General features: G+C 48.7%; 1 protein-coding gene across 1 annotated transcript; it reads left to right on the top strand.

The window, feature by feature from the left end:
• The first annotated feature begins 11,088 nt into the window (after positions 1–11,088).
• On the top strand, positions 11,089–13,203 carry LOC119277575 (protein NUCLEAR FUSION DEFECTIVE 4-like). The gene has a single exon (XM_037558857.1). It carries the CDS (start codon positions 11,152–11,154, stop codon positions 13,024–13,026), a length of 1,875 nt encoding a protein of 624 aa, XP_037414754.1. The 5' UTR covers positions 11,089–11,151; the 3' UTR covers positions 13,027–13,203.
• The last annotated feature ends 5,222 nt before the right edge of the window (positions 13,204–18,425 follow it).

Here is an 18,425-nt window from a genome sequence, read left to right as displayed (position 1 = left end):
CCTCCCGCGTGGTGCGCCGCCTCTCCTCCGCGGATCCGGTGAGCCGCCGCCCAGATCCGGCCGGCCCGGCTTCCTCCGGTCTCCCCGACCTCTTCCGGCGCCGCCCCGGAGCTCCTCCACCGCGCCTCCCGCCGCCCCGCGCCGGATCCGGCCGGAGGAGACCTTCCCCGCCCAACTCCGGCCACCACCACGTCCATCTCCGGCGCCTCGAAGTCCGTGCCCGATCTGGATCACGAGGTTGACTTTCCCCTCCCCGAAATTTGCCCAAGTCCCTGATCTGTGTAATTTTCATGCCATGTTTGTTGCGTCATAACTCTGCATCCATAGCTCCGTTTCGTGCGTGTAATATGTCAATTTGTTTGTCTCGACGAGTACATCATTTCATTCCATTGCATCATATTCATTTGAGGTCATCTAGATGCCCGAATCATCGTTGTAAGAGTGCTTCATAATGTTTTCTGCTGTCTGTTATCAGAACGAGCTCTTTTGTCATTTTTGCCATGATTGATGTGTGCATCCTATGAGGTTGATGTCTTCATGTGTTTTGATCTATGCTATGTCTTCTTTACAGAGGTGCTTACCATGTATTTTTGTGATCAATGTGGTGACTAGCACAAGCATGCAAACTAGGCATCGTGATGTTGCTGATTTTAGTCCCTGTTCTGCTGTTATTTTGATGCCATGTAAACTTGATGCTACACAGAGATCCATGCATATTTAGAGATACTTCAGTAAGGGTGTTTTGAACATGTGGTTATTGTCTATCCATTCATGCCCTTTGTTGCAATTATGGAGTAGTCTAGCATGTCGTTTTCGTGCTCTACTTTTGCTTCGAAATGTTTCCTGGCAGATTGTTTACATGTTATTCAATTTGGCCAAGCTTGTTGTAGTTGATCCTTGCATGTTATGGACTTGTTCTTGACTTGGTTTGTTTCACAAACATGTCTTCTTGATGATTCTATGCTTATCTTGTCATTCAATGACTTGTGGTGAGTGAATCGAGCTTGTTAAGTAGGGTTCATGATGTTGCTGTTTTGCTAGGCTGAATCTGTTATTTCGTGATGCTATATAAACATGTTGCTACTAATCATTCTATGCATAATCTGGAGATGTTCTATAAACATGTTTTGATCTACATGTCATCCTATATCCATCCATGCCCCTGGTTGCATTTATAGGTTGATGTAGCTTGTTGTAATCTTGCTCTAAAGTTAGCTTCATAATGTTGTTGTCAGCCTGTTAACATTAAGTTCAGTTGTTACCATGTGTTTTTCTAGTGATCCATGCACCCTATGACCTTGCTCTTGCCATTCTTAGCTTCACAAATATGTCTTCTTACTGTTGGGTGCCTTGCCATGCCATGTTTTGCCCTGTAGTGAGTTGCACAAGCTCATCTACATGCCTTCATAATTCTGTTCCTGCCATGTTTGAATCTGTATTATAACTTGCTATGTTTACGTGAGTGCCATCATATTTTCTGATCCTTTTTGGCTTACGGTCACTAAAGGACTTTTGATCTATGCTTTGAGTAGAACCATGCCATGTCTTGTTTTGCTATTATAAGTTCCTGTAACATGTTGTTTGATAGCTCTAAACATTGCATCGTGATGTTATTTTCTGCAAAGTCTGAAATTGTTATAACTTGCAATCTTACCATGTGTGTTTGAGCATGTTCTAATGATTTCTGGAGTTAGCTCAGTGTTCATGTTTTGTAATGCTTTACCTGTACATCATGCCCATACCTTTTTTTTATTATGTTGAGATGTTGTAGCTTATTGTTTTGATGCTTGCAATATGCCTAGTTGCTGTTTTGGACAGCTTGTCCTTTATACTTGTTTCATGTGTGTGTGTTGAACCGTTGCTCCGTTTTGAGTGTGCTCTATATGAAACTTGCTTAGAATTGCTTGTAGTTTCATATTAACATGTTGCATCCTTGTTTCGGTGTGTTTGCTTGATGTTTGGATGCATTTTGCATCAATGCCATGTTTAACTTGTTTTGCTCATATCTTCTAGGCCGTAGCTCCGAATTAAATAAACTTTATATGTAACTTGACTAGAATCTCGTGTAGATCATCCTTGTGCATCTTAACTTGATGTTTAACAACTTGAACATAAGGTTTATTCAGATCTGGACCAATTTCGAAATATGCATATGAGGACTTACCGGAATTGTTATATGTTGTTCCCGGCCTCATTTAAACTTGCCTTGATGTGTTGCTCTTGTTTGCATCATCTCTTGCCATGAGTAGCTTCATGTGGTCTTGTCTTGCATCATGCTTGTTCGTGCATCATGCCTTGTTCATGTGTGGTGTGTTTACTATGACGTGTGCTTCTTTTCGATAGTTCCTATTTCGTTGCGATCGTGAGGATTCGTTCGTCTACGGTTGGTTCGGCTTCATCCGTTCGTCTTCTTCATGGACTCGTTCTTCTTCCTTGCGGGATTTCAGGCAAGATGACCGCTACCCTGGATCTCACTACTATCATTGCTATGCTAGTTGCTTCATTCTATCGCTTTGCTGCGCTACCTATCACCTGTTTATTCGAGCCTCCCATATTGCCATGAACCTCTAACCTTTGATACCTTTCCTATGCAAACCGTTGTTTGGCTATGTTACCGCTTTTGCTCAGCCCCTCTTATAGCGTTGCTAGTTGCAGGTGAAGTTGAAGATTGCTCCTTGGTGGACAGGATTTTGGTTGGGATATCACAATATCTCTTATATTATTAATGCATCTATATACTTGGTAAAGGGTGGAAGACTCGGCCTTTTGCCTAGTGTTTTGTTCCACTCTGCCCTAGTTTCCGTCATACCGGTGTTATGTTCCCGGATTTTGCGTTCCTTACGCGGTCAGGTGATTTATGGGACCCCCTTGACAGTTCGCTTTGAATAAAAGTCCTCCAGCAAGGCCCAACCTTGGTTTTACCATTTTGCCTCACCACCACATATCCTTTCCCTTGGGTCGGCCAACCCAAGGGTCATCTTTATTTTAGCCCCCCCGGGCCAGTGCTTGTCTAAGTGTTGGTCCGAACTGAGCAGCCTACGGGGCCACCTTGGGGCAACTCGAGGGCTGGTTTTACTCGTAGCTTGACTTATCCGGTGTTGCCCTGAGAACGAGATATGTGCAGCTCCTATCGGGATTGTCGGCGCATCGGGCGGCTTTGCTGGTCTTGTTTTACCATTGTCGAAATGTCTTGTAAACCGGGATTCCGAGTCTGATCGGGTCTTCCTGGGAGAAGGTCTATTCCTTCATTGATCGCGAGAGCTTGTCATGGGCTAAGTTGGGACACCCCTGCAGGATATAATCTTTCGAAAGCCATGCCTGCGGTTATAGGCAGATGGGAATTTGTTAATGTCCGGTTGTAGATAACTTGACACCAGATCCGAATTAAAACGCATCAACCGCATGTGTAGCCGTGATGGTCTCTTCTCGGCGGAGTCCGGGAAGTGAACACGGTTTCTGTGTTATGTTTGACGTAAGTAGGAGTTCAGGATCACTTCTTGATCATTGCTAGCTTCACGACCGTTCCTTTTGCTCTCTTCTCGCTCTTATTTGCGTATGTTAGCCACCATATATGCTTAGTCGCTGCTACAGCCTCACCACTTTACCCCTTCCTTCCCTTTAAGCTTTGCTAGTCTTGATATCCATGGTAATGGGATTGCTGAGTCCTCGTGGCTCACAGATTACTACAACAACAGTTGCAGGTACAGGTTATGCGATGATCATGACGCGAGAGCGATGCTTGCTTGCGTTGAGTTCATCTTCTGCTTCTTCGATCAGGGGATAGGTTCCAGGTCGGCAGCCTGGGCTAGTAGGGTGGATGTCGTTTGAGTTTCTGTTTGTGTTTCATCCGTAGCCGGATGATGCTCTTATGTATTGTGATGTTGTATTCATGTGGCATTGTATGCCTCTTGCATGTATCCCCATCTATTATGTAATGTTGATGTAATGATATCCACCTTGCAAAAGCGTTTCAATATGCGGGTCTATCCTTGGTGGGACCTTCGAGTTCCTTTTGGATAGGGTCGCATATAGGGCGTGACAGTAACAAGATCCGCTTGGGATTAGTGGGGGGAATCGAATATCTCTTGGTGGAAGTGTAGATCGGAGCCTTGTCACCCAATCCCGAGCAAATCAACAAGTTTGATTGGCTAGGGAGAGAGATCGGCCGAAAATGGAGCTCGGAGCAACAATGGAGTTTAGGGTTGGAAGAGGTAAGTCTTCTTGGAGAAGAAGACCCCCTTTTATAGTGGGGGACAATTCCAGCCGTTACCCACCACTCAGCCCGCGACCCACGGAACTAGCGCACCACAGGCGCGGTACTATCGCACGGGCCTGTGGTACTACCGCGATGGACCGCAGTACTATCGTGGGCACGATAGAGGTCAGACCTAACAAAAGGAGCACGGACAGGGTGCGGTAGATCCGCAGGAGCGGTACTACCGCGGCCCCATGTGGTACTACCGCAAGACAGCCGCAGGCCAGGCCCGATAGGCACAGATGTAAAAAATTACATCCGTGACTACCTCCACTGAGAAATTGTCGTGCAAAAATCTGACACAGAACTACCGCGACCAAGGGTGCGGTACTACCATGAAGGGTGCGGATGTAAAAAATTACATCCGCCCCTACCTCCGCTCCTGCTACTGAACCTGGCCTGGCGCCACGGTACTACCGCACCGCAGCACGGTACTACCGCGTGGAGCGCGGATGTAAAAAATTACATCCGCGCCTACCACCGCTTGAGCAGCGGTGCCAGACCAAAGCTTGCGGTACTACCGCTCTAAGGAGCGGTACTATCGTGGGAGCCTATGGTACTACCGTTCCGGAGCCCGGTACTACTGCTGGCTCCTGCGGTAGTACCACTCAGAAGAGGAGTACTACCGCTAGCCTGAGAAGGGCAAGACGGAGGCCTTCATTTCGCAGAGACAAGGTGAGACGGAGGAACACTTCAAGGAGCTCGAGGAAAGGCGGTGCAAAAGGGAATGTGTACATGAGATTCCACCCAAACCTTTCCAAAACGGACCCCCTCTTAATAGTACAGCTTTCCTACGACTCAACTCCACCGAACCGAACTGTAGAAAAACGCCGTCTTTAATAATCTCCGAGGGGCATCAAATTGTCTTGTGTTTAGTCGTGATATATCTGAAAAGCTCAATACACATGATTAGTCCGCAAAGGCATTGTCATCAATCACCAAAACTACTGAGGGACAAGAATGCCCTTACAATATCCATATACCCCAAAAACTTCGGGGAGCACAATAGATCGGGAGTTCCGCCGCTGCAAGCCTCTGTAGCCACTAAACCAATCGGGACCCTGTTCCGGCACCCTGCCGGAGGGGGGATCCCTCACCGGTGGCCATCTTCATCATCCCGGCGCTCTCCATGACGAGGAGGAAGTAGTTCACCCTCGGGGCTGAGGGTATGTATCAGTAGCTATGTGTTTGATCTCTCTCTCTCTCTCTCTCTCTCTCTCTCTCTCTCTCTCTCTCTCTCTCTTGTGTTCTTGATTTGGCACGATCTTGATGTATCACGAGCTTTGCTATTATAGTTGGATCTTATGATGTTTCTCCCCCTCTACTCTCTTGTAATGGATTGAGTTTTTCTTTGAAGTTATCTTATCGGATTGAGTCTTTAAGGATTTGAGAACTCTTGATGTATGTTTTGGTGATCAACTTGCGGGTTCGGTGTACTTGTGAAGTTATGCATAGGGGTTGGCACATGTTTTCATCTTGACTCTCCGGTAGAAACTTTGGGGCACTCTTTGAAGTTCTTTGTGTTGGTTGAATAGATGAATTTGAGATTGTGTGATGCATATCGTATAATCATACCCACGGATACTTGAGGTGACATTGGAGTATCTAGGTGACATTAGAGTTTTGGTTGATTTGTGTCTTAAGGTGTTATTCTAGTACGAACTCTATGATAGATCAAACGGAAAGAATAGCTTCGTGTTATTTTACTACGGACTCTTGAATAGATCGATCAGAAAGGATAACTTTGAGGTGGTTTCGTACCCTACCATAATCTCTTCGTTTGTTCTCCGCTATTAGTGACTTTGGAGTGACTCTTTTTTGCATGTTGAGGGATAGTTATATGATCCAGTTATGTTATTATTGTTGAGAGAACTTGCACTAGTGATAGTATAAACCCCAGCCCTTGTTTCCTAGCATTGCAATACCGTTTATGCTCACTTTTATCATTAGTTACCTTGCTGTTTTTATAATTTCAGATTACAAATACTCATATCTACCATCTATATTGCACTTGTATCACCATCTCTTCACCGATCTAGTGCACCTATACAATTTGCCATTGTATTGGGTGTGTTGGGGACACAAGAGACTCTTTGTTATTTGGTTACAGGGTTGTTTGAGAGAGACCATCTTCATCCTATGCCTTCTACGGATTGATAAACCTTAGGTCATCCACTTGACGAAAATTTGCTACTGTCCTACAAACCTCTGCACTTGGAGGCCCAACAACGTCTACAAGAAGAAGGTTGCGTAGTAGACATCACGTATCATCCCGTCGGTCATACTCCTCGTCCGACGAAGCATCAGAATTCATCGTTTTCCTTAAAAAAATCACAAAACCCCAGGTCGGACAATGCGTCGAACACATAGAGTCCAAGGGGGAGCCCGGGAGTTGCCGGACGTACCGCAGTGGCATCCAGGCCGGTGACGACGTCCCTGGCGGCGAGGATAAGAGAGAGAAGTGTTGTGCTGGTGCTGGCGGCGCGGAGGCTTGGAACGGCTGCGGAGCATGCGCGGCGGCGGAGCTGCGAGACGGATGTAGAGGAGGAGGAGGAAGAGAGGAGAGATTAAATGGATCCGGTAGGTCGAGGGGGTGGATTTGGTGCAATTTGATGTGGGGTATGGCTGTCGGGTCCGACGTGGCGGACACGCCCGGGTGCCCCATATCTGTCTCATATTTGGGCTAGATATGAGATGTGCCGGTCAGCCCGGCCATTTGAAGCCCGTTTAAGGCGCCTGTGTGGGTCATTTTTTTGTGACCAGTCAGTGGCCAGGACCTCCACCCGGACGTTTGAGACGGTTTGAGCCGTCCGGTTGTAGATGCTCTTATGTTGCAGCAGATGGGGACACGGCTGCATGCATGCTTTTGGCCATATATGGCAAATGATTTTTATGGCTCTTCAATTGTCCTGGACCTCTCGAGGGTGAGCTAGCAGCGTGTGAGGAGGGGCTACTGGCCTTGCACTGGTTCCAAACGCCGCAGACGGTGGAAACCGACTAGCGGAGATCATCTCATTGTTCAATGCTAGAGCAACATATTGGCCAGAAACATGTATCACGTTGCTAACATTGCTGGCCTGGTCAGGGAATGGAAAGCTGAAGTCCGGAAGATCAACCGTACGCAGAACAATGCAGGGCATGCCATGCCAACACTCGCGTGGACAACACCGAACGACGTGTTGGCTTGCAAACGTATGAGAAGAGATGAGTATTATTACATCGGATTATTGTAAAACTGTTATCAGCCAATTAATGAATTGCTTTTCCCCCGAAAAAAAGGCGAAGGATGAAGGAAAGATAAGACTATCTTATTAACCATTGTACATGTCCTTGCAAAAGGTTAAAACCAAGATTGTTACAAAGAGTCTCACCGACTGTTTTTTCACGACGGCGTCGATTGGCCAGTACTATCATAAGATGAGCAAATAATACGTGGCTTCGGCAGGACCAATTTTTATTCAGAAACTAGGGGCATATATCAAGCCGGTAAGAGCATCTTCAGCCGCGTCCCCAGAATGGCCTCTCAGGCGATTTTTTCGCGCCGGCGCTGAAAAACGGCCCAGTCGCGCCTCTAAAGACCCATTTTTTGCCGGCTCGGACCGAATTCGGCGCCGGCGGACCCAGGCCGAACCCGGCGCACTGGGGGGCGCTGGGGGCGCCGGCCGAAACGTTTTTGACGCGAAAACAGGCGGGCCCTCCTTGGCAGCGACTCGACTCTTTCCTCGCCGCTTCGTCGTCCTAATCGCCTCGGTTCCCGCGGCGAATCAATGCCAAAGCTGCCGCGCCGGTCAGTCTCCATTGATGCCTCACGGGCGGCGCAGTGAAGACCGGACGACGCGCGTCCCTCGACCGCCACGCGTACGCACGGCAGCCACGCGTACGCGCGGTGCCTCCGCCTATATAAGACGCCCCAGTGCACCGGTGAACGCACAGACAGTGCATCGCCCGCTCCTCGCCCGTTTCTCCCTCTCCCCTCACCGTCTCCATAGCCATGGCCGAGCGTTTCCCAGGCGATGGCGCGGCCGCGAACGGCTTCGGTCGCCGCCACCTTCACGAGGACGAAACTCGGCTCCTCTTTGAGGCCGAGTACCCGGTCCCGTCGGACATGCGGGTGCCGGGGGCATGGAGGATCAGCGCCGACGGGGTCCCGGTGCCACCACCGCCCACCGGAGCGGCGCGGCGCGTGGAGATCGCGCGCATCCGCTCCTCTCTGCCGCAGGCGGCAAGGGAAGGGCCACGGTACGTCCCCAACAGCCTGTTGTGGGAGCTGTACTTCCGTCGCCGCCACGGCGAGCAGCTCGACGCCACCAACGGCGTCGTGCCCTCCGGGAGGCTCAACTCCGAAGGCCGTCGCCGATGGTGGGGCGTGCCCGGCCGCAGGTTGGAGTCCGTCCTCGAGTACATCGAGGACGGCAACACGCCTAGACTGGAGTATCCCGCTCCACCGTCCTTCTCTCGCCGGCGTGGAAGCTCCTGGACGCCGAGGCAGGGGGTGTCCTCCTCCTCGTCCGGCCGCTCGACCAGCTCCCCCTGCCTCCCCCGTCAAGCCGGAGCCCCAGGACATGCCGGTCAGCCAGCACACCCGCAGCTCCGGCGTTCGCATCGTCGACCCCTCCCCCACGACGACGACGACGATGACGCCGGCAGCGACTACACGCAGTTCAACAGCCGCCTCGGCATGTAGAGCTTCAAGGACGGCGGGCGGCGAGGAGCGGCGAGGCTATGGCGGGCCTAGTAGCGTTTTTTTTCTTTTATGTAAAATATTTTAAATATGCATGAACTCCCGAAAGTTTGGATGAATTTAGCCGGGTTTTAAACAAACTTGCCGAACGTTTTCTTTTTTTTAAACAATTTAGCGCGCCTTGGGGCAGCCCTGGGGCCAGCAACTGGGGTCAACTCGCCCCAGGCCAGGTTTTTGCGCCGGCTCGCCGCCGGGCGATGATTTTAGGCGCCTCCTGGGGGCAACGGCTGGAGATGCTCTAACACACAACTAGGGGCTTGAATGTAAACTAACCTTGCGATTTAAAGCCGACAAGCCATGTGCTACAGTTTAAATGATGATGCAAACCTTGCTGTTTGGTGGGTAAGGCGTCCAGCAAACATAACTAAGCACAGCAAGAATCAGTGAAGAGATATTTCAACCGTGAGATGAACGGAACTGCTCCAAAAATGAAGGAGCGCTACCAGTCATGTCGTACATCAAGCTTTCGCGGCGCTCACATTACTCGCTGGCTTAATCAAGTGAGTCGTCTAGACTAATCAACCTCAACGTGCCGCCGGGTGGATTCACACATGCGCCACGGCGTGCCGATCGAGACGATGATACGCGCGCGTCGCGTTCCTCCTATGCACTAGTGCCGCACCACTTCTTTCCAATCACACATTGCTCTCTTTCTCTCTCATCTATTAGCTCGTGCTTGTTGCTGTCAATCATGGACACGCCTCTTACTTGCACGCTCGATCCACCGCAAAAAATTAAATTATACGGAGTAGATATTTAGGTTTGAGGCCATTCTCAGAAAGTAGTAGTACCATGGTTCTAAATTTCAGTTTTGGAAATATTTCAACGGCATCTGAATATGTTTGAAAGCGCGCTTAAGGTTTAAAATAGACCGGGATCCCCGCAAAAAAAAAAAAGTTGGTTGCGCTGGACGCTACTGGGCCGGCCCACCAGGCATGTGACATGCAGCTGAATAAAAATAAGCTGAAAAAAACAGAGACAGCTAGGATTCGTACCTGTGACCTGCCGTTGCTTAATTAGTCTTGCTAACCACTCTAACAGATCGCTCCTGTTGTTAAGCTAAAGGCGCGGAATTGTTATTAACCACATAACGCAACATCCGAACATTCTATGGATATTTTGGAATTATGAACCTTTTTGAAAAACACAACTAAAATTTGAAAACGTGAACCATCTTTTTTATATCTCCAAAGATTTCTTATGTGAAACACTTATTGAAAAAGCCAAACAATTTTTTAAACCTGAACAAAATTTAAAAGTGCAAACACTTTCTAACTTTTCAAAAAGTGGGAACATATTTGCAAAAAAAAATCAATTGCAAAATTTTGGCCAATATGTTCCCGTTTTCTAAAAAGTTAGAAAGTGTTCGCACTTTTAAATTTTGTTCAGGCTTCAAAAATTGTAATTTTTTTAAAAAAAATGTTCATCTTTTTCAAAGAGTGTTCGTAATTCAAAAAATGTTTGCCAAAAATTGTCGTAATTACAAGAATTGTTCAATTTTTTGCAAAAAAGTTTCGACTTTTATTTTACCTTTTGCTTTTAAGAATATGTGTATGTGAAAATTGTTGACAATTTTCAGGGTCATGTTTCAAAACAAATAAAAAAAACTTCAAATCTGCTCCAAGAGCCACTGGTTAGACTGGCTAGCGGCCTGAGATCAAAACCATCAGGTCTCACGTTCGATTCCACGTGAGCCTATTTTTTTCGGGTATTTTTTTAGATGCGCGCTATAATAATAAAGAAAAACGTGATTCGCTTCCACGTGAGATCAAAACCATCAGGTCTCACGTTCGATTCCACGTGAGCCTATTTTTTTCAGGTATTTTTAGATGCGCGCTATAATAATAAAGAAAAACGTGCTTCGTTTCTGGTGGGCCGGCCCAGTCGCGTCACATGGACAATCCCTTTGAAACACGACAAGGTTTAAAATAGACCGGGATTAAATAGTTGGGTGTGCTGATTTCCGGGATTCAAAGTTTAAGGTTTGATTTAGCTTTCGTCTACAAGTTCAAGGTTTATTTTAGACTTTTTCCTTTTACAAACTTACTACCAAGATAGTATTAGTACTAGTACAGCACCAAACACCAACCAACCCCCGAAAGGCTGAAACAAGCAGCAACAGAAAAGGAAAAGGCAGCCTTCCACACCGGGCGCCATGGTGTTCGACGCGGTCGCCGGCAGCGGCGGCGGGTCGCCGGCGGCGGCGCCGAAGGGTCCGCTCCGCGTCATCTTCACGCCGTGGTTCGCCCGGCAGGTGGCCGTGGGGAGGTGGTTCACGGTGTTCGCGAGCTTCGCGATCCTGACGGCGTCGGGGGCGACCTACATCTTCGGCATCTACTCCAAGACGCTCAAGTCCTCGCTGGGGTACAACCAGCAGACGCTCAACACCATCTCTTTCTTCAAGGACCTCGGCGCCAACCTCGGCGTCTTCTCGGGGCTCATCAACGAGGTCACGCCGCCGTGGGTCGTGCTCGCCATTGGCGCCACCATGAACCTTGTCGGCTACCTCATGGTCTACCTCGCCGTCGACGGCCGCACCGCCCGCCCGCCCGTCTGGCTCGTCTGCCTCTACATCTTCATCGGCGCCAACTCGCAGTCGTTCGCCAACACCGGCGCGCTCGTCACCTGCGTCAAGAACTTCCCGGAGAGCCGCGGCATCGTGCTCGGGATTCTCAAGGGCTTCGTCGGCCTCAGCGGCGCCGTCTACACGCAGCTCTACCTCGCCTTCTACGGCGACGACACCAAGTCGCTCATCCTCCTCATCGCGTGGCTGCCGGCGGCAATCTCCGTCGTGTTCGTGCACACCATACGGATCATGCCGTACCCGCGCCGACGCGGCGGGCAGGAGACCAGCGGCGACCCCTTCTTCTGCTTCCTCTACATCTCCATCGCGCTCGCCTGCTACCTGCTCGTCATGATCGTCGTGCAGAAGCAGTTTACCTTCTCCCACGGAGCCTACTCCATCGCCGCCGCAGCGCTCCTGATCGTCCTCTTCCTCCCGCTCTGCGTGGTCATCAAGCAGGAGTACAAGATTTACCGCGAGCGCGAACTGGACGCTGCCCTCCTCGCCAACGACCCGCCGCCAACCATCACGGTGGCTGGCGACCCAGCACAGGTCGAAATGTCCACCGGCGCCAAAGCAGAGCAACAGGCATCGTCGGAGCCGCCGCCGCCCTCTTCGTGCTCTTTCGGCGGGTGCGTGAAGAACATGTTCCGGCCGCCGGCGAGGGGGGAGGACTACACGATCCTGCAGGCGCTGGTGAGCGTCGACATGCTGGTGCTGTTCGTGGCGACCATCTGCGGCGTCGGCGGGACGCTGACGGCGATCGACAACATGGGCCAGATCGGGCAGTCGCTGGGGTACCCGGCCAAGAGCATCAACACCTTCGTCTCCCTCGTCAGCATCTGGAACTACGCCGGCCGCGTCACGTCCGGCTTCGCCTCCGAGGTCTTGCTGGAGCGGTACAAGCTGCCCCGCACGCTGATGCTCACCGGCGTGCTCCTGCTCGCCTGCGCCGGCCACGTCCTGATCGCGCTCGGCGTGCCGCAGTCGCTCTACGTGGCGTCCGTGATCATCGGGTTCTGCTTCGGCGCGCAGTGGCCGCTCGTGTTCGCCATCATCTCCGAGGTGTTCGGGCTCAAGTACTACTCCACGCTGTACAACTTCGGCGGCATGGCCAGCCCCGTCGGGTCCTACATCCTGAACGTGCTGGTCGCCGGGAGGCTCTACGACGCCGAGGCCGACAAGCAGCCCGGCGGCGGGTTCACCGCGGGAGTCGGGCGCGACAAGGTGTGCCTGGGGGTGGAGTGCTTCAAGCGGTCGTTCCTGATCATCACGGCGGCCACCGTGTTCGGCGCGCTGGTGTCGCTGGTGCTGGTGTGGAGGACGTGGAGCTTCTACAAGGGGGACATCTACGCGAGGTTCCGCGACGGCGCCGGCGGGAGACACGACGGCCGCCTGCCCGTCGACCAAGGTCGGAAGCCGGAGGCGGAGGAGTCAACCCCGGTCAATGCCACAGCACAAAGGTGAGAACTCAGAAGGCTTTGCAGGCTTGACCGGGTCAACTCTGAAGCAGCAACCTAACACCACGACTGATGAGGTGGAGTGGTAAAAAAAGAACTTATACTATACGTATGTTGGCGTTTTCTATACGGAGGCTACGTATTACGGTACATATGTTTTGTCTTGGCGTTTTCTCTTATTCTATACGGAGATCTATCTTGCGCGGCTGACATGGCGATATTAAAGGACGCGCGAGTACGGCTGGTAGGGGGTCGGGTGCCTAGTCGTGCTTGATGCCAGCTGGTCACTGACACAGGTCCAGGTTTGTCGCGATGCACTGCACCATGTCCAGAACGCGTTACGGACCCCTCTACGTGCCTCTAAGGTGTGATTCAAGTCTTACTTTACCCTCTGGCAAGGCCACGGAGATCTCTTTTTTATAAAAAAAAAAATGTTCGGAACGCGTGGGCATAATTTAGAAAATTTGCGTTTTAGTTAGGGCATTTCAACAGCAACCCCAAATTTCTTTGTGCATCCGTCCACGCAGTCCGCGGTATATGCTCAGCAGTAAATTTAAATTCAAATGTACACTGATCCACACGACGCGACGGATCACACCCGCGCCGGTAGTACGTGGGTAGTCTGTGCATTTCTACGCTGCCGGACCGGCAATCCCAGCAAGTTGCTCCCGAATCAAGGAGGTGTCGTCGCCGTCGCGTAGGCAGCCTCCGCGTTCGGATCCGCCCCCGCCGCGTCCTCATCTTTCGCCGCCGCCAACTTATCTTTCTACCGCTACAACATCTGGTAGCAGACAGATTGCCCGATCATTCTAGCGCCGGCATCCAAAGAGTCGACATTCAAGGGCAGCATCTTGGCGTCCTCTGCGCTGGCGGCGATCTTCACCCTCTTTGCCTCGAGCACGACCTTCGTCCCTTCGATCATGGTCCTTCTCTCTTCGACCCTGGTCTTCTTCTCCGTCGCCTCATCAAATGTTTGAACCTCTCCGCATTCCTCTCCTTCTTGATGTCCGAGCACCTCACGCATGCATCCTCCTCCTTCGCCAAGATGTCCTTGAACCTCTCCGTCAGCTTGGCCGCCGCACCTTCTCGCTTCGCCCTCTCCTCCTCCCACTTCTTGCCCCGTAAATTTCTGCTAACCTTCTTCGGTGGCTCTTGGGTTTGGTCGGTAGGGTCATCGGTTTCTTCCTCGTTGACTTGGGCGGCGGTCTTGGCAATGAAAAGGTTCCACTTCGGTTGCCCATTCAACTTCAACCAACAACGCATGATGGTGAAGGACTTCTTCTCCAACTCCTTGTACACCACAAAAGCACAAGTAGGCTACAAAGTGAAACAATGCATATCTGTCTAGTGAGCAACAAACAAATACATGTCGGCTAGTGATCAACAAAACTAAAACATATCCGGCTAGTGATCAACTTTACTTACTTGATGATTTGTGCACTGCTACGCCACCGTGCGATGAGATGCTTCAAGTGCCTGCAATACTTGGACATGACCTCTTGGATGGTTTATCATCGATGGTTGAGGGACTTCCACTCACGGTTGCGGATGACCACGTCGGAGTAGGGCGCGAAAATGCTTGTGTTCATGGGGCCATATGTGGATGTTCCTCAAAAAGGTTGTGCCCTTTTGCTCCGTGATGTGGAGAGGATCAAGGCTAGTGGCCAACCATGCATCGCACAACAGCTCGTCCTCTCGCATGTTGAAGCTTTCTCCTCTACCCTTCGTCTTTGGATCGCGGGTTGTATGATCCTGATCATCTGTGTCGGTGTCCTCCTACTCCTCCTTCTTCGAATGCTGGTTGCTGGCGTCCCAATACTGTTGTTGTTGTGTGCCATCGCTAGTCTGGGTGTAGGACTATTGCGTGGTCGTCTGGGTGTAGGAATGTTGCTGCTGGTAGTTGCTGGACAGGGTGGGATCTGAATCTTCCACCTACCCGTCCTAATAGTCCCCTCCTCCTTCATGGATGATGTTGAGTATCTCGATGTCTGTGTCGTATGCCGGCTCCCCCACTTTGGGCATTGCAGCGAACAGCGTGCGGGCACCCATCTGCTCCCCGGCTGCCGGTCGCGCCCGGATGAGCTGTGGCGAAGAATACTCGAAGAAGAGCGGCGCCGTGTTAACATTGATGATGTAAGGCACCGTACCGGCGGGGGTTCATATGGCGTCATCTCAACGGGTTTAGATGGTGCCCTATTTGAAGTGAATGTGGTTGTCTCTAATGCATAACCCCAAAACAATACTGGCAAATCGGTAACATACATCATAGAACACACCATATCCTATAATGTACGATTTCGACGTTCAGACACACCATTACGCTATGGTGTTCCAGGTGACGTGAGTTGTGAAACAATTCCACATTTTCTTAAATGTGTGCCAAACTCATAACTCAAATATTCACTTCCACAATCAGATCGTAGAAACTTTATTTTCCTGTTACGATGATTCTCCACTTTATTTTGAAATTCCTTGAACTTTTCAAAAGAAGTAAATATACACATATCTACTCAAATCGTCCATGAAGGTAAGAAAATAACGATATCCACCGCGTGCTTCAACACTCACCAAACCGCCTACATCGGTATGTATTATTTCCAATAAGTCACTTGCCCGCTCCATTGTACCGGAAAAAGGGTTTTTAGTCATCTTACCCATAGGCATGGTTCACATGTTTCAAATGATTCATAATCAAGTGATTGCAAAAGTCCATCAGCATGGAGTTCCTTCATGCGCTTTACACCAATATGACCTAAGCGGCAGTGCCACAAGTATGTGGTACTATCATCATTGACTTTGCATCTTTTGGCGTCAATATTATGAACATGTTTATCACTATGATCGAGATTCAACAAGAATAAGCCATTCACAAGGGTGCATGACCATAAAAGATGTTAACATGTTATTCATGTAAATAGAACAACCATTATTCTCTGACTTAAATGAATAACCGTCTCGCAATAAACAAGATCCAGATATAATGTTTATTCTTAACGCAGGCACCAAATAACAATTATTCAGGTCTAAAACTAATCCCGAAGGTAGATGTAGAGGTAGCGTGCCGACGGTGATACATCGACCTTGGAACCATTCCTGGCACGCATCGTCACCTCGTCCTTAGCCAATCTTCGTTTAATTTGTAGTTCCTGTTTCGAGTTACAAATATGAGCAACCGAACCAGTATCAAATACCCAGGCGCTACTATGAGGATTAGTAAGTTGCACATCAATAACATGTATATCAAATATACATTTGTTCACTTTGCCATCCTTCTTATCCGCCAAATACTTGGGGCAGTTCCGTTTCCAGTGACCAGTCCCTTTGCAGTAGAAGCACTCAGTTTCAGGCTTGGGTCTAGCTTTGGGCTTCTTCCCGGGAGCGGCAACTTGCTTGCCATTATTCTTGAAGTTCCATTTCTTTCCCTTGCCCTTTTTCTTGAAACTAGTGGTCTTGTTAACCATCAACACTTGATGCTCCTTCTTGATTTCTACCTCCGCGGCTTTAAGCATTGTGAAGAGCTTGGGAATTGTTTTGTTCATCCCTTACATATTATATTTCATCATAAAGCCTTTGTAGCTTGGTGGTAGTGATTGAAGAACTTTGTCAATGACACAATCAACTGAAAGATCAACTCCCAGCTACATGAAGTGATTATGATACCCAGACATTTTGAGTATGTGTTCACTGACAGAACTGTTCTCCTCCATCTTGCAACTATAGAACTTGTTGGAGACTTCATATCTGTCAACCCGGGCATTTGCTTGAAATATTAACTTCAACTCTTGGAACATCTCATATGCTCCATAACGTTCAAAACATCTTTGAAGTCCCGGTTCTAAGCCGTAAAGCATATCACACTAAACTATAGAGTAGTCATCAGATCGAGCTTCCCAGACATTCAAAGCATCAACTTCTACTCCTGCAGCAGGCCTTTCACCTAGTGGTGCATCAAGGACATCAATCTTCTGTGCAACAATTAGGATAATCCTCAATAGACCCAGTCTGTGTAGTTGCTACCATCATCTTTCAACTTAGCTTTCTCTAGGAACGCATTAAAATTCAAGGGAACGGTAGCACGGGTCATTGATCTACAACATAGATATTCAAAACTATAAGACTAAGTTCATGATAAATTAAGTTCAATTAATCAAATTACTTACTCCCACTTAAATAGACATCCCTCAAGTCATCTAAGTGATATGTGATCCAAATCAACTAACCCATGTTTGATCATCATGTGAGATGGGATAGTCATCAATGGTGAACATCTCTACATTGATCATATCTACTATATGATCCACGTTCAACCTTTCAGTCTCCAGTGTTCCGAGGCCATGTCTGTACATGATAGGCTCGTCAAGTTTAACCCAAGTATTCTGCATGTACAAAACTGTCTTACACCCGTTGTACGTGAACGTAGAGTCTATCACACCCGATCATCACGTGGTGTCTCGAAACGACAAACTGTAGCAACATTGCATACTTAGGGAGAACACTTTTAACTTGAAATTTAGTGAAGGGATCATCTTATAATGCTACCGTCGTTCTAAGCAAAATAAGATGCATATAAGATAAACATCACATGCAATCAAAATATGTGACATGATATGGTCATCATCATCTTGTGCTTTTGATCTCCATCATTAAAGCATCATCATGATCTCCATCGTCACCGGCTCGACACCTTGATCTCCATCGTTGCGTCGTGGTCGTCTCGCCAACTATTCCTTCTACAACTATTGCTAACTCATAGCGATAATGTAAAACAATTACATGGCATTTGCATTTCATACAATAAAGAGACAACCATAAGGCTCCTATCGATTGCTTGATATCTTACAAAACATGATCATCTCATACAATAACATATATCACATCATGTCTTGACCATATCACATCACAACTTACCCTGCAAAAACTAGTTAGACATCCTCTACTTTGTTGTTGCAAGTTTTACGTGGCTGCTACGGGTTTCTAGCAAGAACCGTTCTTACCTAGGATACTACTCAGGTTTCCAGTAGGTCCCATCAGCATTGAGTTTCCTCTCAAAGGCAATACCCTATTTCCCAGGGTTCCTGTTCAAGATCTGCTTTCTGAGCACATCGCAAAGAGTCTGTCCTTTGAGGCTTTTGTATATGCCTGTCACATACAATTCCTTCAACCCTGCATTATCGTCAGTGATACTTGTGGTATCCTTAGGTGAGGAATTTGTGACCATAGAGATAGTTGAAGAATTTGCAGCAATAGAAGCATTTGAACATACAGGTGAAGTATTAGCAGATTCATGCTCAATGCATTTCAAACATGGTGGAATAAATTCTTCCTGAGCGGAACTGACCTGTTGAGCAAGCAATGAATCGTTTTCCTTCTGAAGATCTTCATAACTCACTTTTAACCTCTCAAGAT

The sequence above is a fragment of the Triticum dicoccoides genome, chromosome 3B (assembly GCF_002162155.2).
Source record: "Triticum dicoccoides isolate Atlit2015 ecotype Zavitan chromosome 3B, WEW_v2.0, whole genome shotgun sequence".
Taxonomy (NCBI): Eukaryota; Viridiplantae; Streptophyta; class Magnoliopsida; order Poales; family Poaceae; genus Triticum; species Triticum dicoccoides.
The sequence above is the reverse complement of the archived record's forward strand: the minus strand, read 5'-3'. Positions and strand labels throughout refer to the sequence as shown.

Bases quoted from the DNA above. Each gene is read 5' to 3' on its own strand.
- LOC119277575 (XM_037558857.1), top strand. From the start codon at position 11,152: ATGGTGTTCGACGCGGTCGCCGGCAGCGGCGGCGGGTCGCCGGCGGCG.